The sequence below is a fragment of the Panthera pardus genome, unplaced genomic scaffold (assembly GCF_024362965.1).
Source record: "Panthera pardus isolate Hobbes unplaced genomic scaffold, ASM2436296v1 HiC_scaffold_24, whole genome shotgun sequence".
In the NCBI taxonomy this organism is placed as follows: Eukaryota; Metazoa; Chordata; class Mammalia; order Carnivora; family Felidae; genus Panthera; species Panthera pardus.
The window spans coordinates 79,232,957-79,257,037 of record NW_026526810.1 but is presented as its reverse complement, the minus strand read 5'-3'; the positions used below and the strand labels follow the sequence as shown (position 1 = coordinate 79,257,037).

The 24,081-nt window shown below is 34.7% G+C and overlaps 1 protein-coding gene across 3 annotated transcripts in view; it reads right to left on the bottom strand.

The window, feature by feature from the left end:
• Positions 1–24,081, bottom strand: part of TTC6 (tetratricopeptide repeat domain 6) — a 200,842-nt gene that overhangs the window by 46,928 nt on the left and 129,833 nt on the right. For all 3 annotated transcript variants that reach the window (XM_019426105.2, XM_053889365.1, XM_053889366.1), the window contains exons 10-17: positions 19,920–20,293; positions 14,112–14,571; positions 13,640–13,769; positions 12,616–12,788; positions 10,759–10,895; positions 6,324–6,493; positions 3,198–3,318; positions 1,652–1,802 (exon numbers count right to left, since the gene is read on the bottom strand). In XM_019426105.2, coding sequence (XP_019281650.2) covers positions 1,652–1,802; positions 3,198–3,318; positions 6,324–6,493; positions 10,759–10,895; positions 12,616–12,788; positions 13,640–13,769; positions 14,112–14,571; positions 19,920–20,293 — 1,716 coding nt within the window. The remainder of the gene's footprint in view (positions 1–1,651; positions 1,803–3,197; positions 3,319–6,323; positions 6,494–10,758; positions 10,896–12,615; positions 12,789–13,639; positions 13,770–14,111; positions 14,572–19,919; positions 20,294–24,081) is intronic.

Here is a 24,081-nt window from a genome sequence, read left to right as displayed (position 1 = left end):
TCCCTCCCACCCTTCAATACAGAAATTTTGCAAGAACATCTCCTAATATACATGAGTTCTTTGGGGTTTTGTTTGTTTGTTGCTCTTAAGAATCATCAAACCAAATGGGATACAAAGAAGTTTTTTTTAAAACTTTTTAAAAGGTTTTTAAAGTTAAAAAGTTTTTTTTAAAAACTTTTTACTAAGCCTGCCCTGGGTCTTCTACCTCCACCATCAGGAAAGGAAGGGCATTGCATGGGACTCGAGTCACATTGGCTCCTGAGATGTAGACAATGGAGAAGAGAGACTCTAGCTAACTCGCAGTAGACAAGCACTGTGAGCAAGAAATAAACCTTTGTTATTTTAACACAGTGATTTTAAGTGTTCGGGGTGGGGGGAGGGTTTGGTGCGTGTGTGTACGTGTTTAGCCACAGCACAAACTAGACTATCGTGGCTGAAACCAGTGTGACCAAAGAACTTGTAGAAGACGAGGGCAGAATGGTAATAAGGGGCCAATTCCTGTGGTTCTTAGAGGCCTTTGGCTTTTGCAGCATTCAGCTTTTATTCTGAGTGCAAAGGAAGCTATTAAAGGGTTCTGGGCAAAGTGAAATAATCTTATGTTTTAACATGATCACTATGGCGGCTATGTTGAAAATCCTTCCGAAGGGAGTAAAAAACAGAAGCAAGAAGACCAAGAGGTCCCTGCAGCAATCCTGATGAGGAATGACACGTCTTGGACAAGATGATTAGTGGTGGAGTGGTAGACAGGGATATCTATTTTGAAAGGCAGAAACAACAGCTAACAGTGGTTATCTCTGGAAAGTCAAATTTGGTTGGAATCAGGGAAGACTTTTGCTATTTATTGCATCTTTGACTTTGCAACACTAAAGATATGTCACATTTTTTAATTTAAATAACTTGTAAAATTTAAACAAAATCTTGGGGTGCCTGGGTGGCTCAGTTTAAGCGTCCGGCTTCGGCACAGGTCATCTCTCACAGCTCTTGAGTTTGAGCCCCACGTTGGACTCTGTGCTGACAGCTTAGAACCTGGAGCCTGTTTCAGATTCTGTGTCTCCCTCTCTCTCCCCCTCCCTTCTTCTTCTCTCTCTCTCTCTCTCTCATTCTCTCTCTCTCTCAAAATAAATAAACATTAAAAAATATTTTTTAATTTAAACAAAATCTAAAGGTAAGTATGAATGAGTAGGATCCCATTATATACACAGATCCCATTCTACAAACCCACCTGCTCGCTCTCTCTCTCTCTCTCTCTCTCTCTCTCTCACACACACACACACACACACACACACACACACACACTCAAAACCACTGTAAAATGTTAATAGTAGTTGCCTCTAGAGAATAAAATTATGGATTATTTTAACTTACTGTTATTTGCATACATATATTACATGAAATAAATATATATTGTTTTTGTAATAAGGAAAAACGTTTTTTTTAATGAAAGACAAAATTCACACTTCATAAGTAAAGGCTTTATACATAGGTAATTATAATTAATTATATCTACTTTATATTTATTGCTTGGACATGCATTAGCCTCTGTAATTAACTGAAAACAAATATATTAATATACTGAAATTACACTGAACAATAGATATCCAGAAAATTAAAGCATTTTTTTTAAAAATCAAGGTTTTCAAAACTTAAATACCTTATGATAGGTTTCTGCTCTACAAATATAGCTTTGAATATATAAAGGATCAAGTCTAATAGCCTCAGAAAAATGCCAAATGGCTTCAACGTAGTTATCCAAGTATAGCAGATGTATGAGGCCAATATTTACGTAAGCCAAAGTAACAGTTCTAAAAAAAAAAGTGAAAAAGCAAAATCTTGTTAGACATTTTAATTAATCCAAATGTTTTCCAATTTTGAGTGAACCTAGTGAAATACATACATCAATATATATCAGGATGTTTTATTAAATGTTTTACTAAAACAAAGTAAATCAGTTAACTATTGTCTTAAAAATTATAAGCACCTTTATAAAATCCTTAGTTGAGAATCAACATTTATAGAGTCTATGCTAGGAACAGAATTCCTGAACTCCCCGTTCCATCTTTACTCTTCCTTGACTTAATCTTGAGTTATCTTGAATTTCAAGCTTAGTTTTTCTCAATTTAAAAGTTTTCCCCTCAGGCTATGTTGTATTCGCCATGAGTAACAGAGAGAAACAGTAATATTCTCAGAGCCTGGGGTTAAAAATCCTCTCCACGTACATATTAACCCAGCTTCTTTTCTTTATAAAATAAATGTATTTTTTCTCTCTTTGAATCAAAACATTTTCAATAGAGAATTGATCTTAGAAATTACTCTATTTGATGCCTCTATTTCAAAATGAGGAAACTACATACCCTACAGCCCAGCTTTGTTAGAAGCCTAGACCCTTTGCCTAAAAGACACCAAAGTTCTTACTGCCCATTTTTTGGCTTTTTTTGGAACTGAAACTCTTTTCTTTCTGGCTCAAAAATATCTAAAAAGGAACTACTTTGGCCATTATGGAGCCATTCTCCATGACTTTCCTAAGTCAAGTTTAAAGTTTACCTTAGATAAAAGTAAACAGTCTGCTGGTTGGCATGGAATTGGCATGTTGTTTTTATTTTTTTTTGATGCCTTTCATTTTAACAAATGCTTCTTTGAAAAGAACAGAAATTAATTAATTCTGTGTTTTAGAGCTTAGATTTCTGTACACACTAAAAGTGTGTACAACTTTTAGTCTTTGTTTCTTCCTGAACCTACACTCTAATGGTATTGGTTTTTTCTTTTGCTTTACTATCCAAAATGAAGTCAGATTCTAAATAGTTTCCTACTATTGAGTCATATGTTGTGTGCATAGCAATATATCAAGCAGAATATTTTCTCATTATTGTAAAACTTGATAACATTTTTTCATGAACTTAATTTCAAGAAGCTCTGATCTGTTTATCCCCACACTGCTGTTAGTAACTTTATGTTGTTACCTATGAATTGGACTCATCTCAAAAGCATTCAATATCTAAAATTTGCAAAAGTATCTGAGGTAAACAGATGTTGGGAACCAGATCTTATCTTAGAAGTAGTATTCTAATTCTAGGATGCTTTTACAATTGTTATTTTATAAGGTTATTAATGATGAGGGGAAATGGCTTTTTCTTTCATTTTGTTTTTTTTCTTAACTTTATACAAAAGTGAATTCAGTAAGAATGAAAAGGAAAACATACCTTTCTAGAGAAATAACAGTTTCAAAGTCACAGATTGCCAGCAACCAAAGCTTTAGATCTGCATAGAGTATGCCCCGATGTAGAAAACAACCAAGATTCTCATAGCCATCATTTATGAGAGCTTAAAAATAACAACATACATCTTATTTGGGTTCTGAACAAAAATATCTGAGTTGTGTTTTAGTCTTTACCCTTCCCATTGCTTATTCTTACATTTGAACACTTTATAAAACATATCTATGATGAGCGCATTTATTTGGTAAGAAACAGTATTCACATAAAAATGTATTTGTCTATAAGTAACTATGTGGCTATCAAGGTTCACAAATTCATTAAAACTGGAGAAATCCTGATGGTAATCTAGGATAGTCCACTCACTTCACAGATGAAGAGATTAAGGTGCAAAGGGGCTTAACCACAGTCATGATTAAGTCAATGGCAAAGATGGAATCTAACCTCTGATTCACTTCAGTGGATTGCAGTCAGAAGGGCACCATTGCCCTTGATGGGCTGTTAATTATCAGGAAAGCATTGCTATTGGTCATAACACAGGCTCTGGTACAACTCCAGACACGCAGATGACAGAGATCAGACTGCTACACATAAACCAGGAAGAGCAGCTCAAAGAGACTACTCCAAGGTAAGCTGAACTTGGAGTTAAGGCAGGCAACTTGACTATGCATGTTCTAAACAACAGGAGTGTGGGGCAAAAAGAATCTTCTCAGTACTCCAGGTGTGTGTCTTTCATCTATAAGCAGTCCAGAGGTCATCTCATGTATCCCCACTTACTAATTTTCCCTTCACTTTCCCAAAAACAGGCTAGTGAATGGGAAAACATGGGTTTTCCACAACATTTGATCCATGTCTTCTAAGCTTCTCAGGCCCATTCTGGCTAAGAAGGGAAAGTTCTGCCAAAAATGTACATAGTGCTCACAGTCTGGGACAAAAATATTCACAGTGTTAGATTTGGGGAAGTATATTGAGTTTAAGCAATGATGACACAGATTAAATAAATAATCATGAAGGCAATCTGCTCCATTCACAGTATAATTGGCTAGCAAAGACAAAGTCAGCTGCACTTTTGGTGGTTGCTCTAGGAAAATTAAAAAATTCTACCTAAGGAAAAAATATTAGAATTACTTAACCTCTCTGTGCCTCTGTTTTCTTATCCGGGATGAAAATAATTCCTACCTCATAGCATTATTCTGAATATTAATTGAAACACTCTATATAAAGCATTTAGATTAGTGTTTGGCAATTAGTGAAATGCACAATAAATATTAGATATTATTATTAGCTTGGAAAAAATATCTTAAGGGTCCTTTTTGATTGTGGAAGATAAAACTCCTTAAGCTAGCCTATAGAAAAGAATTAAAGCCAAAATCAAGTTGGTCTGCTCTGAATAATTAAATAACAAAGACTTTGTCTTATTGTGATAGCCTAGAAAAGAGGGAGTGAGGAGCCCACAACTTGGAGAAGAGGGAAGTATGAAAAAGAGGCTTTTAGAGATTACCAAGAAAGGAGTTTGGCCAGATGGCAGATAGACAGAGCTGACAGAGAGAAATAAACTTCAAGAAAAATGGGTGTGCTTGACCTCCAAATTTAAATCGCTTTGGGGCACCTGGGTGGGTCTGTCAGTTGAGCATCAAACTTCGGCTCGGGTCATGATCTCATGGCTCATGAGTTCGAGCCCCACATGGGGCTCTGTGCTGACAGCTCAGAGCCTGGAGCCTGCTTCGGATTCTGTGCCTCTGTCTCTACCCCTTCCCCACTCATGCTCTGTCTCTCTCTGTCTCAAAACTAAATAAACATTAAATTTTTTTTTTCTAAAGTTAAATCATTTCTGCTAACTTTATCCTTTGAATCCTAAAATATTCATTTTCTTAATGTTTATTTATTTTTGAGAGAGAGAGAGAGAGAGAGAGAGAGAGAGAGAGAGAGAGAGAGAGAGAGAAAGATCATGAGCAGGGAAGGGCAGAGAGAGAGGGAGACAACAGAATCTGAAGCAGGCTCCAGGCTCTGAACTATCCACAGAGCCCAAGGTGGGGCTCAAACTCAAGAACTCTGAGATCATGACCTGAGCCAAACTCCAATGCTTAACCTACTGAGTGACCCAAATGCCCCCAACCCCAAGACATTCATTAACAGTAATCACAAGAATTGTGTGGATATGCAAAAATGGAGAATCAACCAGAGAGCAGAAATTAGATGCAAAGATTACAAGAGAGTTAAACAAAATTTAACTTAGTCTTCCCTTCCAAAAATCCTTAGAAATAGAAGGGAGGGTACCAGATTCCTCTCAGCACATAGGATAGACTCTAGGTTATTTTATTTGAATATTCATGGCACAGGTGGCCTCAGAAGGCTATCATCTTATATTGCCTTCCTTCAGGAGCTGTGTAATTCTTTTTGTAAGAGTACAGTTGTCTCTTAGTCTCTAGATACTGATACTGCCTCATCTAGAATGATGGGATTGTAGTACTTTGCACCCAGGGGAACACTGTTGGTCTCTGGCTGGAATTATCCAATCACAATGAGCTAATTTATTCAGCTGGGACTGTTTACTGAGCACTTACTCTATGCACAGAATGGTGCAGGGCATATTTATATACCAAGAATACACTGATACAGGGTAAAGTGGAAATGACTACTGTTAGCTTTTGGCATCCTATTATTACTAAAGATTCTCAAAGTTCATTTTTAGTTTAAGGGTTTAAAAACTCAGAATTTGACTAATCAATGGGCTAGGCCTATGGAGTAGGACACAGCCCACTAGGAAAATTCACTGCTGTTTTATCAAGCTGACTAGAAAATAGACCTGGATTTCCAGAAATAACCTGAGAACTCAATATATAGAAAGAGATTTCTTTGATATGATATTCTCCCTTTGCCAAAGTTATACACATACATGTAAGTACAAACACACTCACATTCACTAAAAGGGCATACTAGGAACACTTAAACCATTGTAGCTTGTAAATATATGTGAATATATATACTATACAAACATATCTTAATATGTAACTACATAAAAATATACATATTATATTAATCATCCCATATTAGTATTCCACTCCATTAACTTCAAATCAAATTCCTATGTATGTGGAGTTGAAGGCAAAGTACCTGAAACACTGTAGTCCTGGAGCGCTCTAAAAGGGCTACTCTTTCTAAACAAGCAGGCTCTATAATACAGTGCTAACCAGTTATTAGGATCTAAGTGAATTGCCACAGAAAGATCTTGAGTTGCTTGCTTATAAAATTGCCGTTTAAAATATGCTCTTCCTCTGTATGTCCTAGAAAAAGAAAAAAATTCAATATGTATTGCAAAACACACATTTTCTCTTTTTTCCTTTAGAACTAATTTTGTATTTGAATAACAATTTCTGATTATTTCCACTTGCTCCCCAAAAAAGGTTAGCAATGATGTTAATAGCAAAAAGGATATGAACTTTTTATAAATAAATATACTTTATTTTATATATAATTATATGCTTATTAATAATATGCTAATTATATGCCTACTAATCTTATTACATTTCTTCTACTTATCAGAGAAATGTATCAATAAAATAAATATGAGTTTATTTGTTTTTATTACTTATTGAGTACCCAAAATGTTAGGCTTTAATTTATGTAAGATTGTTCTCTAGAAAAAACAAATAATCCATTTTGAAGGAAATGGGCCTCAGTGAGTGGAGTTGTTAGAAAATTTTTCTTTGGCACTGAAAATGCACCCAAATAAATAGGAGGCTGCTTCACATGGATGAAAGCTATTGCATCAATTGTGTGATTGGATTTTATCTCCATTAACTTCTGACTCCAATTTCAAAATTATCATTAACCTACATCAATTCCTGAAAATTCCATTTTCAATCATTTAGTAATGTAAAGCAAATCAGCTTTTAGAAATAAAATAAGGCAATTAAGGAAAAACAGGAGGAATAAGCTAATAGGTTATCTGCTGCAAAGAAGTTAACATAAATCTAGTTGGGGGGAGGGAGAGGGGATAAAGAGATATATAAGAAAGTTATATTATGAAATCAATGATAACTTGGGGAAAAGAGTGAAGCCAGTACATTGGCAGACTGGTAACAAAGATCTCTCAAAAGCACTAAGCATCCTGATACTCATGATATTTTATCTTTCACCTAAATGTTTATTGCCCCATCTTTAAGAAATGTCTTATTTATTTTCTAATAAATATAAGAATTTTATATTTATTGTTAAGTATTTCTGATTGCTAAGAATACTCCTAGTGATTTTTCAGCATATTATATGACCCCAAACTTAAAATTTACAGGATAAACCTTTAGTAATATTTCTGTAGGATGCCATTAAGTCATGTCAACTCTTCAAACATACTGACTTTTATACCTTTTCCTTATTTTGTTTCCACTGCTTCATACTTCATACCCTCCTCAGCTCACACCTGTACTATTTTACTCCATTCCTAGTTCTAGAGTAATAAGATCTGATCGTCAGATAATAAAGATCTCTTTTCTCAAAAACTTTCAACAAACCCCTATTGGCAATGGAATGAGGTCAAATTCTTCAAAATGGCATATAAGGTCTTCCATAAGCTAGCATCATCTTACAATAGCTTTAATTAATCTTCTTGTTCTCCAACTAATTTGACGCTTTCCTGCAAGTAACACGCCTTTTACTCAAGAAGTAGACAACCAGAATAGAGCAATAACTAGGGCAGAATATTAAAAGACTTTCTAAAAAGATTGTCCTCCTTTCAAATGACTACAAGTTGGGATAATTTTAGGAGCAAGTTATCTCAAACTTTCAAAGGACAAAAATTATCTAATCCTAAAGGATATGTTCCTAAGAAAAGAAAACGATGGAAGGCTTAATTCCTTTTGAAAAAGAAGCCAAATACTGAAAATACAATCTGACTATGAAACTAGAGAACAATCTCACTACAAATGTAGATGAAAAATCTTCAAGAAAGTAAAAACAAAGAGAACTCAGTATAGTTTCATAATATTCCATCCAAAAATATATGAGGTCCAAGAGGCACTTATCTTTCAAAATTAGAAAAACTGTTAATATGAGATTCCTATAAGTAAATGAAAATTCCTATTATTACTAACAGTATTGTTAAGTTAAAGTCAATGCAATGATATAAAGTTGTGAGATTAGAACAGAGAAAAACTGGCAGAATAGGGAACTTCAAAACTTCATCCTTCCATAAAGGTAATGAACATGCTAACACCATCAGAATCAACTTTTTTAGAACTCTGGAATCAATATAATTAAAAACCTCACAACCACCATGAGAATGCTTTATACAGGAAAGAAATCTACACATCAGATGAAGCTCAGGATGCTAGGTAGGATAAATTCAAAGAGATCCACACAGAGACACCTTATGATTAACCTGGTGAAACAGAGACAAAAAACAAAAAAACAAAAAACAAAAACAAAAACAAACAAACAAAACTCTTGAAAGCAGGATGAGCGAAGTAACTTCTCCTTTACAGAGGATTTTCAATAAGACTAACAACTGATATCTCATCCAAAATCATGGAGGCTAGAAGGCAGTGGAATAGCACACAGGCATGCCTTGTTTCATTGCACTTCCCTTTATTGCATTTTGAAGATACATTTTTTATTTATTTTTTAATTTTCTTAATGCTTATTTATTTTTGAGAGAGAGAGACAGACAGACAGACAGAGTGTGCAGGGGGCAGGGGGAGCAGAGGGAGTGGGGAGGTGCAGAGAGAGTGGGAGACACAGAATCCAAAGCAGGCTCCAGGCTCTGAGCTGTCAGCAGAGTCCAATGCGGGGCTGGAACCCATGAACCATGAGATCATGACCTGTGCCAAAATCGGATGCTCAACCAACTGAGCAACCCAGACACCCATTTTTTTTAATTTTCTTAATGCTTATTTATTTTTGAGAGAGAGAGAGAGAGCGAAGATACTACATTTTTTACAAAGTAAAGGTTTGTGGCAACTGTGCATCAAGCAAGATTATTCACACATTTTTTCCAACAGCATTTACTCACTTCATGTCTCTGTGTCACATACTGGTAATCCTCACAACATTTCAAAGATTATTATTATATTTGTTATGGTGATCTATAATTAGTGCTCTTTGATGTTAGTTACTATTGTCATTGTCTTGGGGCTCCCTAAACCATGTCCATATCAGACAGCGAACGTAATCAATAAATGTGTGTGTTCTGGCTGCTCTACCAACTGGCCATTCCCTTGTCTCTCTTCCTGTCCTCCAGCCTCCCTATTCCCTGAGACACAACAATATTGAAATGGGGCCAGTTAATAGCCCTACAGTGGCCCCTAAGCATTCAAATGAAAAGAAGAGTTGCGTGTTTCTCACTTTAAATCAAAAGCTAGAAATAATTAAGCTTAGTGAGGAAGGCATGTTGGAAGCCAAGACAAGCTAAAAGCTAGAACTCTTGCACCAGTGAGCCAAGTTGTGAATACAAAGGAAAAGTTCTGGAAGGAAATTTAAAGTGCTACTCCAGTGAACACATGAGTGATAAGGAAGTGAGAGAGCCTTGTTGTTGACATGGACAAAGTTTTGGTGGTCTGGATAAGGATCAAACAAGCCACCACAGTCCCTTAAGCAGAAGCCTAATCCAGGGTAAGGCCCCAACTCTCTTCAATTCTATGAAAGCTGAGAGAGGTGAGGAAGCTTCAGAAGAAAAATCTGAAGCTAACAGAGGTAGGTTCCTGAGGTTTAAGGAAAAGAAGCCATCTCCATAACATCCAAGAGCAAGGTGAAGCAGCAAGTGCTAGACATAAAAAGAATACTACCACATGATTCTATTTATATAAAGTTAAAAAAAAGAAACAGGCAAAACTAAACTAAAAATATTTAAGGACACACACTTATGTGATGAAACTAAAAAGGACTACAAGGAAGTGATTAAAATGGACATCAGGATAGTGGTTGTTGATCTTCTAGGAAGGCAAAGGCACAAAGGGGTCTCTAGGGTGCTGGAAATGTTTCTTGACCTGGTAATAGTTACACAGGCATTTACATTGTGATAAGTCATTAAGTTGCACACTGGTACACTTTTCTGGATGCATCCCTTATTTTACTATAAAAAATTTCAATATTGAACAAATTGCGAGTAAAAAAATGATCAGGTACAACTACATACACATTTAAATCTCTTCAAAACAAAACTTAGATTAAAGGAAAAAGCAACAAAATGAGAACTTTTTATGCACAATAAGGTTGGAAAAAGCAAAGTTCGTTATCAAACTTATAATAAGATATTACAGAAATCTATATAAACAGTTCTCTGTACTCAGTGAATAAAAAGGATATGAAAGAAAACTTAAAGAATAAAATATAGGTCAATATTTTCAAAATTGATAATGTATCTAGTATTTAGGAAATGTAAATGAAACAACTCTAAATTGTCATTTTATGCCTATTAAATTACCCACTACTGTTAGGACTGAAAATTGACTTCACTATTTTTAAAAAGCTGTCTGACATATTTCCAGCAATTTTCTTTCCTCAGAATGTACTTTAAAACAATAATTTCAAAAACCGCATCTAAAATAATTCCTACCTGGCTTGAGAATTTTGGGGATCTATATTTAATAAAGCTGTAAAATCTTGTATGGCTGAAATCCAGTTTTCATTTTCATAGTAAAACATCCCACGTTTCAATAATGCATCTGTTCTTTTGGGATCATAAAAAATGCACTACATGGGGTGTGGAGGGGAGGCAGAAAAACATAACACAATAATGAAAAAAGAATAAAACACAAGAAAAGTATATCATCTCATAGCAAATTAACTAGCTGACAACTACGTTTTTAACTTTATATTATATAAATGCAAACTAACTTAAGATGCCTAAACTTTCAAATTTGCATTTAAAGACCAGGTCTTCAGTAAGAACATTTATCAACAAATTCTAAAAAGGGGAGGAGGTTTACTGAGAGAGGGGGGAAAAAAAAAACCCAGCATATATCAGAACCAAAGCTTTTGCCCACCAAAATTTTTACTGATAAAATTTCAGAGGTGCAATGTTCAACTAAAGTGGGGTTGTATTAGATCATAGCATTTATCCCAATTAAAGATGATATATATTAGACTACATCAAGGCTGATTCAATCAAATCAAATATGTATTAATCTAGTCCCTAAAATGGTGAAAAGAAATTAATTGGTATTGGCCTGGTTTATTCATTTCACATTGACATGCAAGGCAAGAGTGAAAAGGCTACATCATTGTATATTCAGTTGTAAACTCCTTGCCTATTGATTAGTGGGGGGCTGGAGGGGGGGGAATGGGGAAGTGAAGCACAAAGACTACTGAGTATTTTTTAAAACAGTAGAAAAAGAAAAGAAAAGAAAATCCTAAAGATTTTGAAGCTTGTTTGGCCTCAAGTGGCTGCATTAGTCAATGCATGGAGGAAATGAACAGGAATAGATAATCTAATAATTTAATTATCTTAGAAGAGATTTTTGGTCACTTCTAGTTTGCAATCCTCTTGAAACAAAAGAATGTCAAGTATGAGGCTAACCATCATGAATTAAGAAAAAGGGTAGTTGGGAACACAGAAAGCTAAGTTATTTAAATAACTTCTAAATTCTCAATTGTATTAAGAAGTAGAATTTAGAGTTAAGTCAGGAGATCAAGGTTACAATTCTGCTGCAATTAGGGGACTATTTGGCTGACTCTAGCCTCAAAGTACAGTTCAGCTAAAAGTTCACTTCTTCAAGGGAATTCCCTGATATTTCCCAATATAAATATATAATTAAATATATATTTACCCCTCCATTATCTTTATTTCTTTCATAGCACTCATCATAAATTGTATGTATTTATGTACGTATTTATTTCTGTAATATGTCCTTTAACCTATAGGCTCCATGTAAGCAAGAAACAGGTCTGTTTCATTCACCAAAATTTATCCACTACATTATACAGTGATAAATATACAGTTGATAAATATTTGTGAATGAATGAATGAATGAATGAATGAGCCAGCAAGCACAGCTTCTTTAAGAGCAGATGGGTTCTCTGTAGAAGAGAATCAGCCATGTCTCAAGAGTTAAGAGGTGGAAAATAATTTGCTCTCTTGTCTAAAGGGAAGAAGCAATTTTCAAAGGTTTCTTTAAGCACTTTTCATGCTTCAGAAGAGCTAGTAAAGTCATGCCTCCCTCCCGGAGTTGTTTCAATGCACCCATACCCAACTCTTTGATGTAAATCCATTCATTCACTAATAATAAAAAAAATCATTGACATAGCATTAATATCAATTCTACTACTGAGTGCTCTAGGTCCTAACATATAATAAATTCGTTTTTATTGTATAATATATGTGAAAGACACTCAATGACTTGCTCTAATATTAGGAGGAGAACATCATGATCTAAAATACATAAATGTCAGCATTATATATGATAAAGCTTACCTTAGAAAAGTCATCGATGGCCAGAACTTTGTTTGCTATTTCATACATCTCACCCCTCCTGAAATATATATCAGCATCTGTGGGCTTGCACTTAATTGCCTGGGTATAGTTTAGAATTGCTAAAGTAATGTCTTTTCTTCCCCTGAAAATTTCTGCCTTTGACAAATATGCCTCTAAAGAAAATTAAAAAGGTAAAATTTAGTTTCACAGTCCTTTTATTAACTATGAAAATTTTAATCCCTTTCCCTCCAAAAACATAGAATAATGTTTCTATATTATACTTTCTTAACCATTAAGGGTTTTTTTTTTATCTATTTCAACAATGCAGAATTTGTTCTCAAATGCTGGTAAGTATCTATTTGTGGTTATAAGCATTTTCAATTTCAATTTTAAGTAACAAAAATGACCTTTTATCTTTTTGTATATCTGAAGTGTTTCATACTCTTTTAAAGTTTATAGTAAAACAAAAATTTATGGACTTTGGCAGAAATAGGCATAGATCGAAAAACATTTATTAAGCTCAAGTTATATTCTAGGGGTATGTTATTCACGCTGTGGATACAAAGATGAACAGGACATTTTCTCATTCTCAAAAAGTTCCATGTTTAGTCATTCAAGCTGGTTAGAGGACAGTACATAAAGGCAAATGTATAGATTTCATCCAACCAAGAAGTCTTAGAACACTAAAACTCTTCAGAGATTTGTGGTCAAGAAAAGATTTATCAATCACTTCTATAACTAAAATTTTAAGTTCATATCCTTCTTGTGCGATGACCATTAAGGAACCAATTTATTGTAATGTACACAAGGACATTAATTAACATTTAAAACCATGGTGAGTATTTTGAAAACACCATAGGATCATACAAGTCCCATATATACAATATCAAGAGTAAATTTAACTTTAAAGAGCAAGAATCATTTTTGGAGACTTATATCTATTAACTTCTATATCTTTACAACACCACTAAGTGACCAAAGCTTAGGTAAAGATATAAATAATATAACTGGACAGAAAACCCACCTGCATTATTTTTATTATATTTATTTACATAATTCAAATCATCCAAAGCTTCATTAATTTTGTCTTGGAAAAGATAAATAAAATGTCGGTGCCAATAGGCATTGAGGAACAATGGCTCCAAGAGTATAGCCTAGAAAATATATGTATAAATTCAATTAAATTTGGTTTATTGAAGGAAGATATCCCAACAAATGAATTTTTAAAATACTATTGATCCCAATGGCATTCTATGTGTATATTATAAAATGATACCTCCCAATCTGACAGACAAAATGTAGTGTTTTTCATATCAGTCATTTGAAAATGCCAATAATTATAATTTCATAATCCTACACTTATACCACAAAAATTCACTGTTCAAAATTCTAGTAGAAATTATTACATACATTCTTACATAGAGAGGACAATTATATAACAATATTAATATAAGTACAAATTGTTAACATTGTTATTTTGATTAAATAAAACTTACTTCCTGTAGATCTTTCAGGGCACTCTGCAACTTTCCCAGTTTCCTATAAATAGCTCCACGCCTACAATATGCAAATGCAGGATATTTTTTCCTATCATTTATTTCTTTAGTCAAGATCTCCACTTCGGATTCATAATATTTAGTAACTTCTGGAGAAAGACCAGACTTCAAAGAATGACTCAATTCTAGTTTTGGTGGTTCTTTCATTCTTTCAGACATGTCGTTATGGATAGATATTTTAACTCTTTTGTGTGTGGTTGTCTTCTGATGTTTGTGCTTAGAGAACATATCAAGAGCCCATGTTCGAGGGTTAGTATTTTCTGGAATTCCTCCCTTACTTTGGACAAATTCATCAAAATTTAAACACGAAGGTAGACTGGGACACTGAAATTTACGTTCATATAATGGAACTCTGAGTAAATATTTCTTCTGTCCAGGAAGGATTCCATGAGATGTTGATCTAGTTATTAAAAGAGTGATTTTTAAATGACAGAAATACAATTATTTTTATAACCAATAAATCAACTCAGTTTTACACAAAATTAGTTTCTCTATTATTAAAATAAAATTACATGCTATTTTCATTCAAACCAAGTTCTCCTGTTCATTCTTCAAAATTGTAACATATGAAGAATATGTAGAAACTCTATAGAATTTATGAAAGCAGAAGATTGTTATTAAAGATGTAGCTTTCTTAGAATACTGGAAATAAGGGGTCAATGTTCCTTTCAAGTTTAATTTATAACCCTGTCCCCAACCAGAGAAATTACAATGGGGAATTGAGGAGGTAAAACTTGATGTGAGGAAGGCAATGTCATCCAAGAGTTTGGAGAGGACATGAACTTTAGGAAATGGGAAGAAGAAAAGATTTAACTACACAGTATGCTACCAAATTAATATCCCAGACGCCACCCTTCTTTAGTAGACTATCAAATTAGAGAATACCTAATATGCTTTCAAATGCTACATTTCTAGTATTTTCCTCCTCAAATTCTCCATTTTCTGAAGTTTTCATTCAGTAAAATTTAGCATATGATGGGTATTGTACCAGCCACACAAGTTAGAGTAAGTACATTCTATTGGAAGAAAAAATGTAAACCCCATCATTTCATAAATATTTACTGAGTTTATACTGTGAGAAAGACCTATTGCTAAACATTAGGAGAATTAAAAAGTCAGTATTCTTCTCTTCCCTTACATTGTGTCACTCTCCATTCCTCTCCACACTCTAGTGCAACCTGCCATATCTCTTTTGCCTAGAGTACAATCACTTCTTAATACCAGACTTCTACTCTTACTCTTTGTCTAATCTGTTCTCCACATGGAAGTCAGCATGCTTGCTTATTTTTTTCTTAACAAATGTAAATCAGATCATGTTACTCCCTCCAAGAGCTTCTCCTAATATCTAGAATGCAAATCAAGCTTTTCTTCATGGTCTACAAGACTCTACATGATGAGGCCCAGGCATATATCTCTGATAACACTACTCTCTCGCCTCTCAATTTTCCAGCCATATCATCTGAGAGCAAGCCTCAAGGCTGTTGCACTTTTCAGCACTTCTGAATGGCTGGCTCCTTCTCAATTCATATTTCCTATCAAATGTTACCTTAGAAAGGCCTTCTGTGCCAGATGCATTTTGTTTCTACCTCCATGTTCAACTCTACCCTTGTCTACTTTGCCCTCAGACCCGGGGGACTTAATCTGTTCAGACTATATTCATAAGATCCTTGTTCTCTGTCTTCTAATTGGGTATGTCCAATTAGAAACCCCAAAGAGGAAAGGAGGAGAGTGAAGTCAAGGTATTTATTCCTCTGACACCCTGCTAAAGGGTCGCTTCAAAATGGCTATGATCCTTGACCACGGATCACTAATTTTTTTTTTTTTTTTTAAGGAAACCCTTTCTCCAAAATTCCTCTTCTAGGTTCTAGTAATCACTCTTACTTTTTGTCCTCTCAGACTTAGGGGCAGAAAATGCTCTATTATTTTTAGCCACAGCATACTACATTATCATTTGTGGTTTCTTATGCCCTGACATTTTTGTAAATTGTGCCTTTATTATATTTTCATAGAATTATCCTAAATTGAGAGTGCTGTTTAGTACTGGTACCCTGACTGATAAAATAATTGGTACCCGAGGTAGACTCAGGAAATACACACACAGAAGGATCCTAGGATAAACTTCTTCCCAGGATAAAATAGGACACAAATAATCCACGGTGTGTGGTGGCATCAAAGCTCCTCAAATTATCACTAGTGTTAGCAGGGGATGGTGTCCAGGTGGAAGGCAAAGTTGTAGGAGATCAAGTAGCTACCACTTAGTCACTAGGACAACAGTAATGGTTATAAAAATTGTGGAATCACTTTACTGCTTTCAGACCAAAAGAGAAGAACAGTACCTACTAAATGCCCAGATTCCCTAAACCTTGGATACCATGATAATGAAGCTACTGGAAAAGGAGTAGGAAACAAATACAGGATGTGAACATTTGAGCAGGCACGAATGAGGCCAAGAAGTTTGAATCTCCAAATTTCACTTATCCTCCCTTGACAGAAGAGACTGCCTGAGGTACTGTCAGATTCTCCAGTCTGAGAGACTCAACCCTCTCCTGTATAAATATCTTTCAATGACTACACTGAGATATTGCTTCATATGTTACATAAAATCTGATTCAAGGACTCCTCAAAATCACTCATCTGGGATCTGCCGAGCCCTCTCATGGAGCTACAATGACTATTGTCCCTCAGTCTCTTACATACCTCCTCCATGGATGGGTGGTTGCTAGCCCTAGCCAGTGAAGCCTTGCTAGAACTTCCTGCCAGTCTCTGAGTGATTCTCAAACTTTAGCATTAGTCACCTGGAAGACTTGTTAAATGCAGATTTCTAGTGTAGATTTCTAGCTAGATTTGGTGGACAGAATTTTAACTCATGGAGATCAGTGGTAAGAACTAAAAGACTGCAGGTCCTCAGAAAGTGAAATATGTGGGCAGCCTGCTAAGGTGTTCTTTGATTTACATAAATGAAAAACCTTTAAGTCTTCTGTGCATAGGTGTAACCAGCTATAGGTGGGGTTTAAAACCTCTCATGCAGCTCTCTGATCTCAGCTAGTTCATATCTAAAACTTCTCACCTGACGGGAAGGCCAGGCCAGGTCCCTCTGAGGAAGGATCTGGCAATGTGGCCCAGGTGGATTTAATGAAATTTCCCCCAAATTTTACAAAGGTCTGGGAGAGAATAAACACCCAAACCTTCTGAGAATTATTAGATACTTAACCCTAAACTTATGTTGATATACAGATACCCATTGTGGATGCCACTGAAGTTCACAATCAAACTGGGGGATTCTGAAGGTCAAGTGATATAAAGAATCTTGGCCTGAAAACACCTAACAGAATCTAATGAGACATGGACCCATCCTGTGATAATTTCCCTAGTCCCAGAATGTGTAGTAAGAATGAATCAACTTGATAATTGTGTAAACTACACCATAAAGAAGATAATAGTAGTAAGGATCAAGTAGAAATCTTTGGAACTGCCTCCATTCCATCCCATACCACCACCCACCAAGATAGCACACCAAAAACAATACTAGGCCATCAGGGAAATTACAGACTAGTAGCACTAAGGAAAATATGTCACCTACTGTTTGGGGTAGGGGGAAAATAAATTCTGCCTCTCTTGGGGATGTAGTGGCAGCAAGACGGACAAAAGAAAATCAGGACTGAGACTATAGATTCACTGTCAGGAGGTAGTGAAGTTTGGAAGTTTTGATAGTAGAAGTGGGGACCATGGTCAGTTATTCTAAAAAGAGACAGAAGGAGATGCATTTACAGGGATAAGAGGGCCAATAGCAAAAGGCCTGGTCTGAATCTCAGTTCACATCTTCTTGCTGCAACAGTAAGCTTCTGAAGAAGGTCTCTGCTAGTCCCTTACTGGCTGGTCCACCAATATTGGATTCAGAGATCAAAGCCGAGGGAAACTTCCAGAGAAATGGTGAAGCTACCAAGTTATTACAGACACATAGCATCCTGCCATGACCTAGATGAGGGGCTAGGCAACAGGGGTAACCTATAGTAAAGGGACTGGCAGAAAACACATGGGGCTGGGTTTTTAATCAACTCAAATGGACTTCGGCAGGAGTTACTTTCCACAGTCAAGCTTTGACTTGATATATGAGTACATACACTGTCTGCTTCTAACCATTTAAGGGAGCCAGCACGAATGAGTATAACTAAACAAGCTTAAAGGTCAGATATACAGTGGTTAAGAAGGATAATTCTGTGTTAACCAAGTTAAGATTCGTGAAAAAAGATCTCAAGCTATACAAATAAAATTATTTTTAAAGTTTCTCCATAAACTTGTTTTAAAATAACAATTATTTAATAGCTACACTTTTGTGCTAGTTTAAATTAAGATTTTTTAAAAAGAAGAAAGCTGTACTAATGTATTATCCTAGATAAATACTCCTATAGTTTGTTTTACTGCCTCCACCAAAAGGCTCATCCTATTACACCTGTTGGCAGTATATACAAATTTCAAATTCAGTTGTTAAAAGGCAAATAAATCTCTTTAAATGGTGAAACTTTATAATCAAAGTGATAAAGAATCAGTAAGAGGTAAAATACCCTACCAAAATAGTGTTTCATCTGCTTATATTCTTTATAGAGACAGAAGCCACTTAGGTATGGCCAGAATGGTGCAGATATTATCCTTTCTAGGATAGTAACGATTCATATGCTTTGAAATCAGCAAATGTATCAAAAATTTATAAGCAAATTTCTGTTTCTTATCAAAAATATTTGTCCACTTAGAAAAACCTATGTGAAGTCTTCTAAAGATGAGCTAACAAAACCAGTTCCACATATTTGCTGCCGGGAAAACTGAAGCATAAGTAGTGTGCAGAGAACTCGGGACTTGAATGGCATCCTCCACTAGGATTGGTCTCTCTTTCACTCTGTCACTCACATTGACAGTGATTGTTCCCAAGTCTTTTCAGGGACAATAAGTCACTACACCAAAATATCATGAACCCTTTTTCAGAACCACAAGACTTTATAACAATAAACAAAACAATATGACTCACTTCAACAGTAAAGTCTTTAGTTTTCAAAAGGGCATACACTTAATGAATTCCTTATCATCTGGGGTTATCTGAAGAGGAATAAAGCCCAGAGCTTTCTGCAAACTATTTTGCACAACACTTCAGTCTAAGAAAGTTACGTCCTGAACACTTAAAAGATGAGCATACCTGGAACTTCAGCTGTTGTTATCTCAGGTCCTTGCACATTTTAAACATGTTAGATACTATTACTTCCAAATAAGGAGAAAAATTATTTCTATGTGTTGATCCCTGAATAAGGGCTCACACAACATACAAAAAACAGTTTGTCTATCTATTCTCAATCTACTCGTTACAATTTGAAAACAGTTAAATCTCAGCAACCTACTTCAACTTTTGAATGGGTGACACTTATTTGGAGCAGGCATTGCTTTTTGGTGTTAAATCGCTTCAGAAAAATAACTTAGTAGATTTTATTTCTTTCCATTGAAAGATTTCATCAAATCAAACTGACTTAGTTTTACTTCATGTCCTTAATCAGCCCCAACTTTAAATTATAGTTTAAAGCAGTCATACATTTGTACCATTAAATATTCATATATTTAAAAATAAGGGATTGTCCTTTAGTTAAGGATTTAGCATATTTTCAGTGCTGAATAAAATAATAACAACTTCAGTTAGTGAAATTATAAGACTAAGGCCAAAACTACAATACATTTCTTAAACTATAACAATTACTGATTAAATAAGACCTTGTAAGAACTTTTGGTGACTTGGATAATTCATCATACACGTTTGAGAGTTTACTGAGTTTCAATCTTTTCTTCCATTTCGTCTTCTTTTTCTTGGGATAAACAATGTAACTTATGCCAGCTTTTCTAGATGCTTCAATGAGAGAGAGAGACAGATCTCTCACATTGCTTCTGCTCTGGATGTGATCTAAGATAGTGTCTATATTTTCTTTCACAGGGATGGCTTCCTCAGTTTCACTTTGCTGAGTCATCCAGCGCTCCAGCTCCTTTGCTTTCTGAAATAGAATCTGTTTCATATTGCTTTGCATGTCATCCTTAATCTCTAAAGGAGTTATGGTCTCCTCTTTCCTCAACTCCACTGCAGATTTTACTCTCTTAATTAGCAAGAAACAAAGATAAAACCATTTAAAATCAATTTAGTTGCTGTGTGTTTTAATTAATTCAGTTACAATTACTATTAACGTAGTTTGGTCACTTGTTGAAAATTTTTAAATCGTATTTTTGATGTTTTTCAAAGTCAACTTATAAAGTTAATAGTAGGTTAGTTAAAGCAAAGTACAATAATTTGGTAATGTGATATTTTGTTAGCTACATAAAAATAACACTATAAAGTATATATGCATTAACTGTGATTTTATATATTCTTAATTAAAAGAGAATGCTCTTTACATATTGAAATAAAGTACAAACTCTACTTTTACTTGTAATGCAAATAAAAAAAAATTGGTAGAATGGGTAAGAAATACTAAAATGACCTATCCTAAAAAATCAATTTGAGTCAATTTTCTTTTCTTTTCTCTTCTTTTTTTAGAGAATGTTCTTTTTTTAAGTTAATTTTATTTATTTTCGGACAGAGGGAGAGCTCCTGTGCATGAGTGGGGGAGGGGCAGAGAGAATAAGACAGGGAGAATCCCAAGCAGACTCTGTGCTGTCAGTGGGGAGCCCGACGTGGGGCTTGAACTGTGAAATCATGACCTGAGCTGAAATCAAGAGTCAGCTGATTAACTGACTGAGCCACCTAGGCACCTCAGTGAGTTAATTTTCAAAAACACTTTAACAACACTGAATTTCTATACAGAAGTATTCAAGTATTCTTTACAATAATTTCAAGTCAATATTTACAAGCTTAAGAAAAAGAATTGCAGCCTAATATTTACTTTATCTAATCATCAGAGAATCCACTTAACTTTTAATAATAATATCAATATTATAATATGCTAATAATTGTAAATAACTTGTAATAATTATGCATTAGTTCTTGAAACTCTAACAATAAACCTAATAAAAGACATTAACTCCAATTCTTTAATATAGAATTTCCAGTTTATTGAGCCATGGTCCATAAATTAACTGCATTTAAGTTTGCTAATAAATTTGTTATGCAAATGTTTTTCTTTATAGTGAAGTTAGGCCCAAATTCCAAACATAACAATTTCACACAAACTAGTTATATACTTTAAGATATACTAAAGTACAGTAGAGATATTGACACTCCATAACTTACCATACTTCCCCTATCTCAAGAAACCATATATAACTCACTATATAATTAGAATAGAGAATAGGGTAATACATAAACTACAGAATATGTGTATGTACAATACACACACACACACACACACACACACATATATATATATCAAGAAAGATAGTCATGTGTATGTATGTGATATATACGTCAATAAAACACATTCCTGAAAAAAAAGTGGAACATAAGATTTCCTGCTTGCTGACTAGATATGAATTACACAGAGAGGCTCCATGCATCTCTGTCGGACACTCAGGAAGGAATCCTGAGGAATCTATAACTATAAAGTAGAGCTAACAGAATGGGTTTGGGGCTTTTTCATACCCTTATTGAAATATTATAGATATATAACATATGTAAATTTGTTATACAAATTGTATTTGTATACAAAATAATGATATGATACATGCATATACTGTGAAATGATTACTACAGTAAGGTTAGTTAACAACTCCATCCTCTCACAAAATTACCATTGTTTTTGTGTGGCGATAACATTTAAGATCTACACTCTTAACAACTTTCAAATATATACAGTATTGTTAGTTATAGTCACCAGGCTGTACATTAGAACCCCAGAACTTACACATCTTATAACTGACTCTTGTACCCTCTGGCCAACATCTGTTCGATCCTCTTTTCTCCACCCCAGCCCCAGTATTTATTCTATGTTTCTGTAAGTTCAGCTTTTTTAGATTCCTCATATAAGTGAAAACAGACAGTATTTATCTTTCTCTGTCATGTAGCATAATATCCCAAGGTCCATCCATGTTGTCACAAACGGCAAAATTTCCTCATTTTTTGTAGTTGATATTCCATTATTTACATATTGTATGTACACACATACTACAAGAAAAGAAAACTGCTGGCTAATATCCCTGATTAGTATAAATGGAAAATTCTCAAGAAAATACTAGCAGACTGAATTCAACAGCACATTAAAAGGATTATACAACATGATCATGTGGGTTTTATCCATCAGATGCAAAGACGATTCAACATACACAAATCAATAAAAGTGACACATCACATTAACAGAATGAAAGATAAAGGCTATATATGATTGTTTCAATAGATGTAGATAAAGCATTTAACAAAATTCAACTTCTTTTCATGATAAAAACGCGCAACAGATTTGGTATGGAAGGAACACACCTCAACATAGTAAAGGCCATATACGACAAACCCACAGCTAATATCACGATCAATAGTAAAAGACTGAAAACTTTCCTGCTAAGATCAGGAACAAGACAAAGAGTACTCACTCTTGCCACTTTTGCCTAACATAGTACTGGACGTCTTAGCCAAAGAAATTAGGAAAGAAAAATAGGCATCCAAATTAGAGAGAAAGTAGTAAAACTGTCTCTGTTTGCAGATGACAGAATCACATACAGACAAAACTCTAAAGACTCTACCAAAAGACTGTCAGAACTAATTATTGAATTTGGTAAAACTGCAGGTTACAAAGTCTTCTTTTTTTAACGTTTATTTATTTTTGAGACAGAGAGAGACAGAGCATGAACGGGGGAGGGGCAGAGAGAGAGGGAGACACAGAATCGGAAGCAGGCTCCAGGCTCTGGGCTGATGGCCCAGAGCCTGACGCGGGGCTCGAACTCACGGACCGTGAGATCGTGACCTGAGCTGAAGTCGGACGCTTAACTGACTGAGCCATCCAGGCGCCCCTGTAGGTTACAAAATCAATACACAGAAATCAGCTGCATTTCTGTGCACTAGCAATGAATTATCGGAAAAATAAATTTAAAAACTCCATTTACAATAGTATCAAAAATAATAAAAATACTTAGGAATAAATATATTCAAAGACGTGAAGGATTTGTATACTGAAAATTATAATACGATGATGAAAGAAATTGAAGAAGACACAAATAAGTGAAGGGTATCGCATAAACCAGAAAAACTAGTATTTTAAAACGTCCATACTACCAACGCCATTAATAGATTCAATATAATCCTTATCAAAATTCCAATGTCACTTTTCAAAGAAATAGAAAAAACAATCCTAAAATTCATATGGAACCAGAAAAGAACCTGAATAGTCAAAGCATTCCTGAAAAAGAACAAAGGTGGAGATTTCACAATTCCAGATTTCAAAATTCATTAAGAAACAATAGTAATCAAAACAGTATGGTACTGGCATAAAAACAAACACATAGACCAATGGAATAGAATCAAGAACCTAGAAAGATCCCATGCATATATGGTCAACTAATATTTGACAAAGAAGCCAAGAATACTCAATGAGGAACTGATAGTCTCTTCAATCAATTGCTCTAAGAAAACTAGATATTCATATGCAAAAGAATGAAATTTCCTATCTCACACTACTCACAAAAATGAACTCTAAACAAATTAAAGATTTCAATTTAAATTCTTAAACTATAAAACTACTAGATGTAAACATAGGGAAAAGCTATTTGATATTGGCCTTGGTAATGCTTTTTTCAATATGATACCAAAAGTACAAGCAACAAAAGCAAAAATAAACAAGTAGTGGGACTACATCAAACTAGAAAGCTTCTGCACAGCAAAATAAACAATCAGTAAAATGAAAAGCCAAACTACAAAATGGGAAAAAATATCTGCAATCCATCTATCTGAAAAGGGGTCGATATC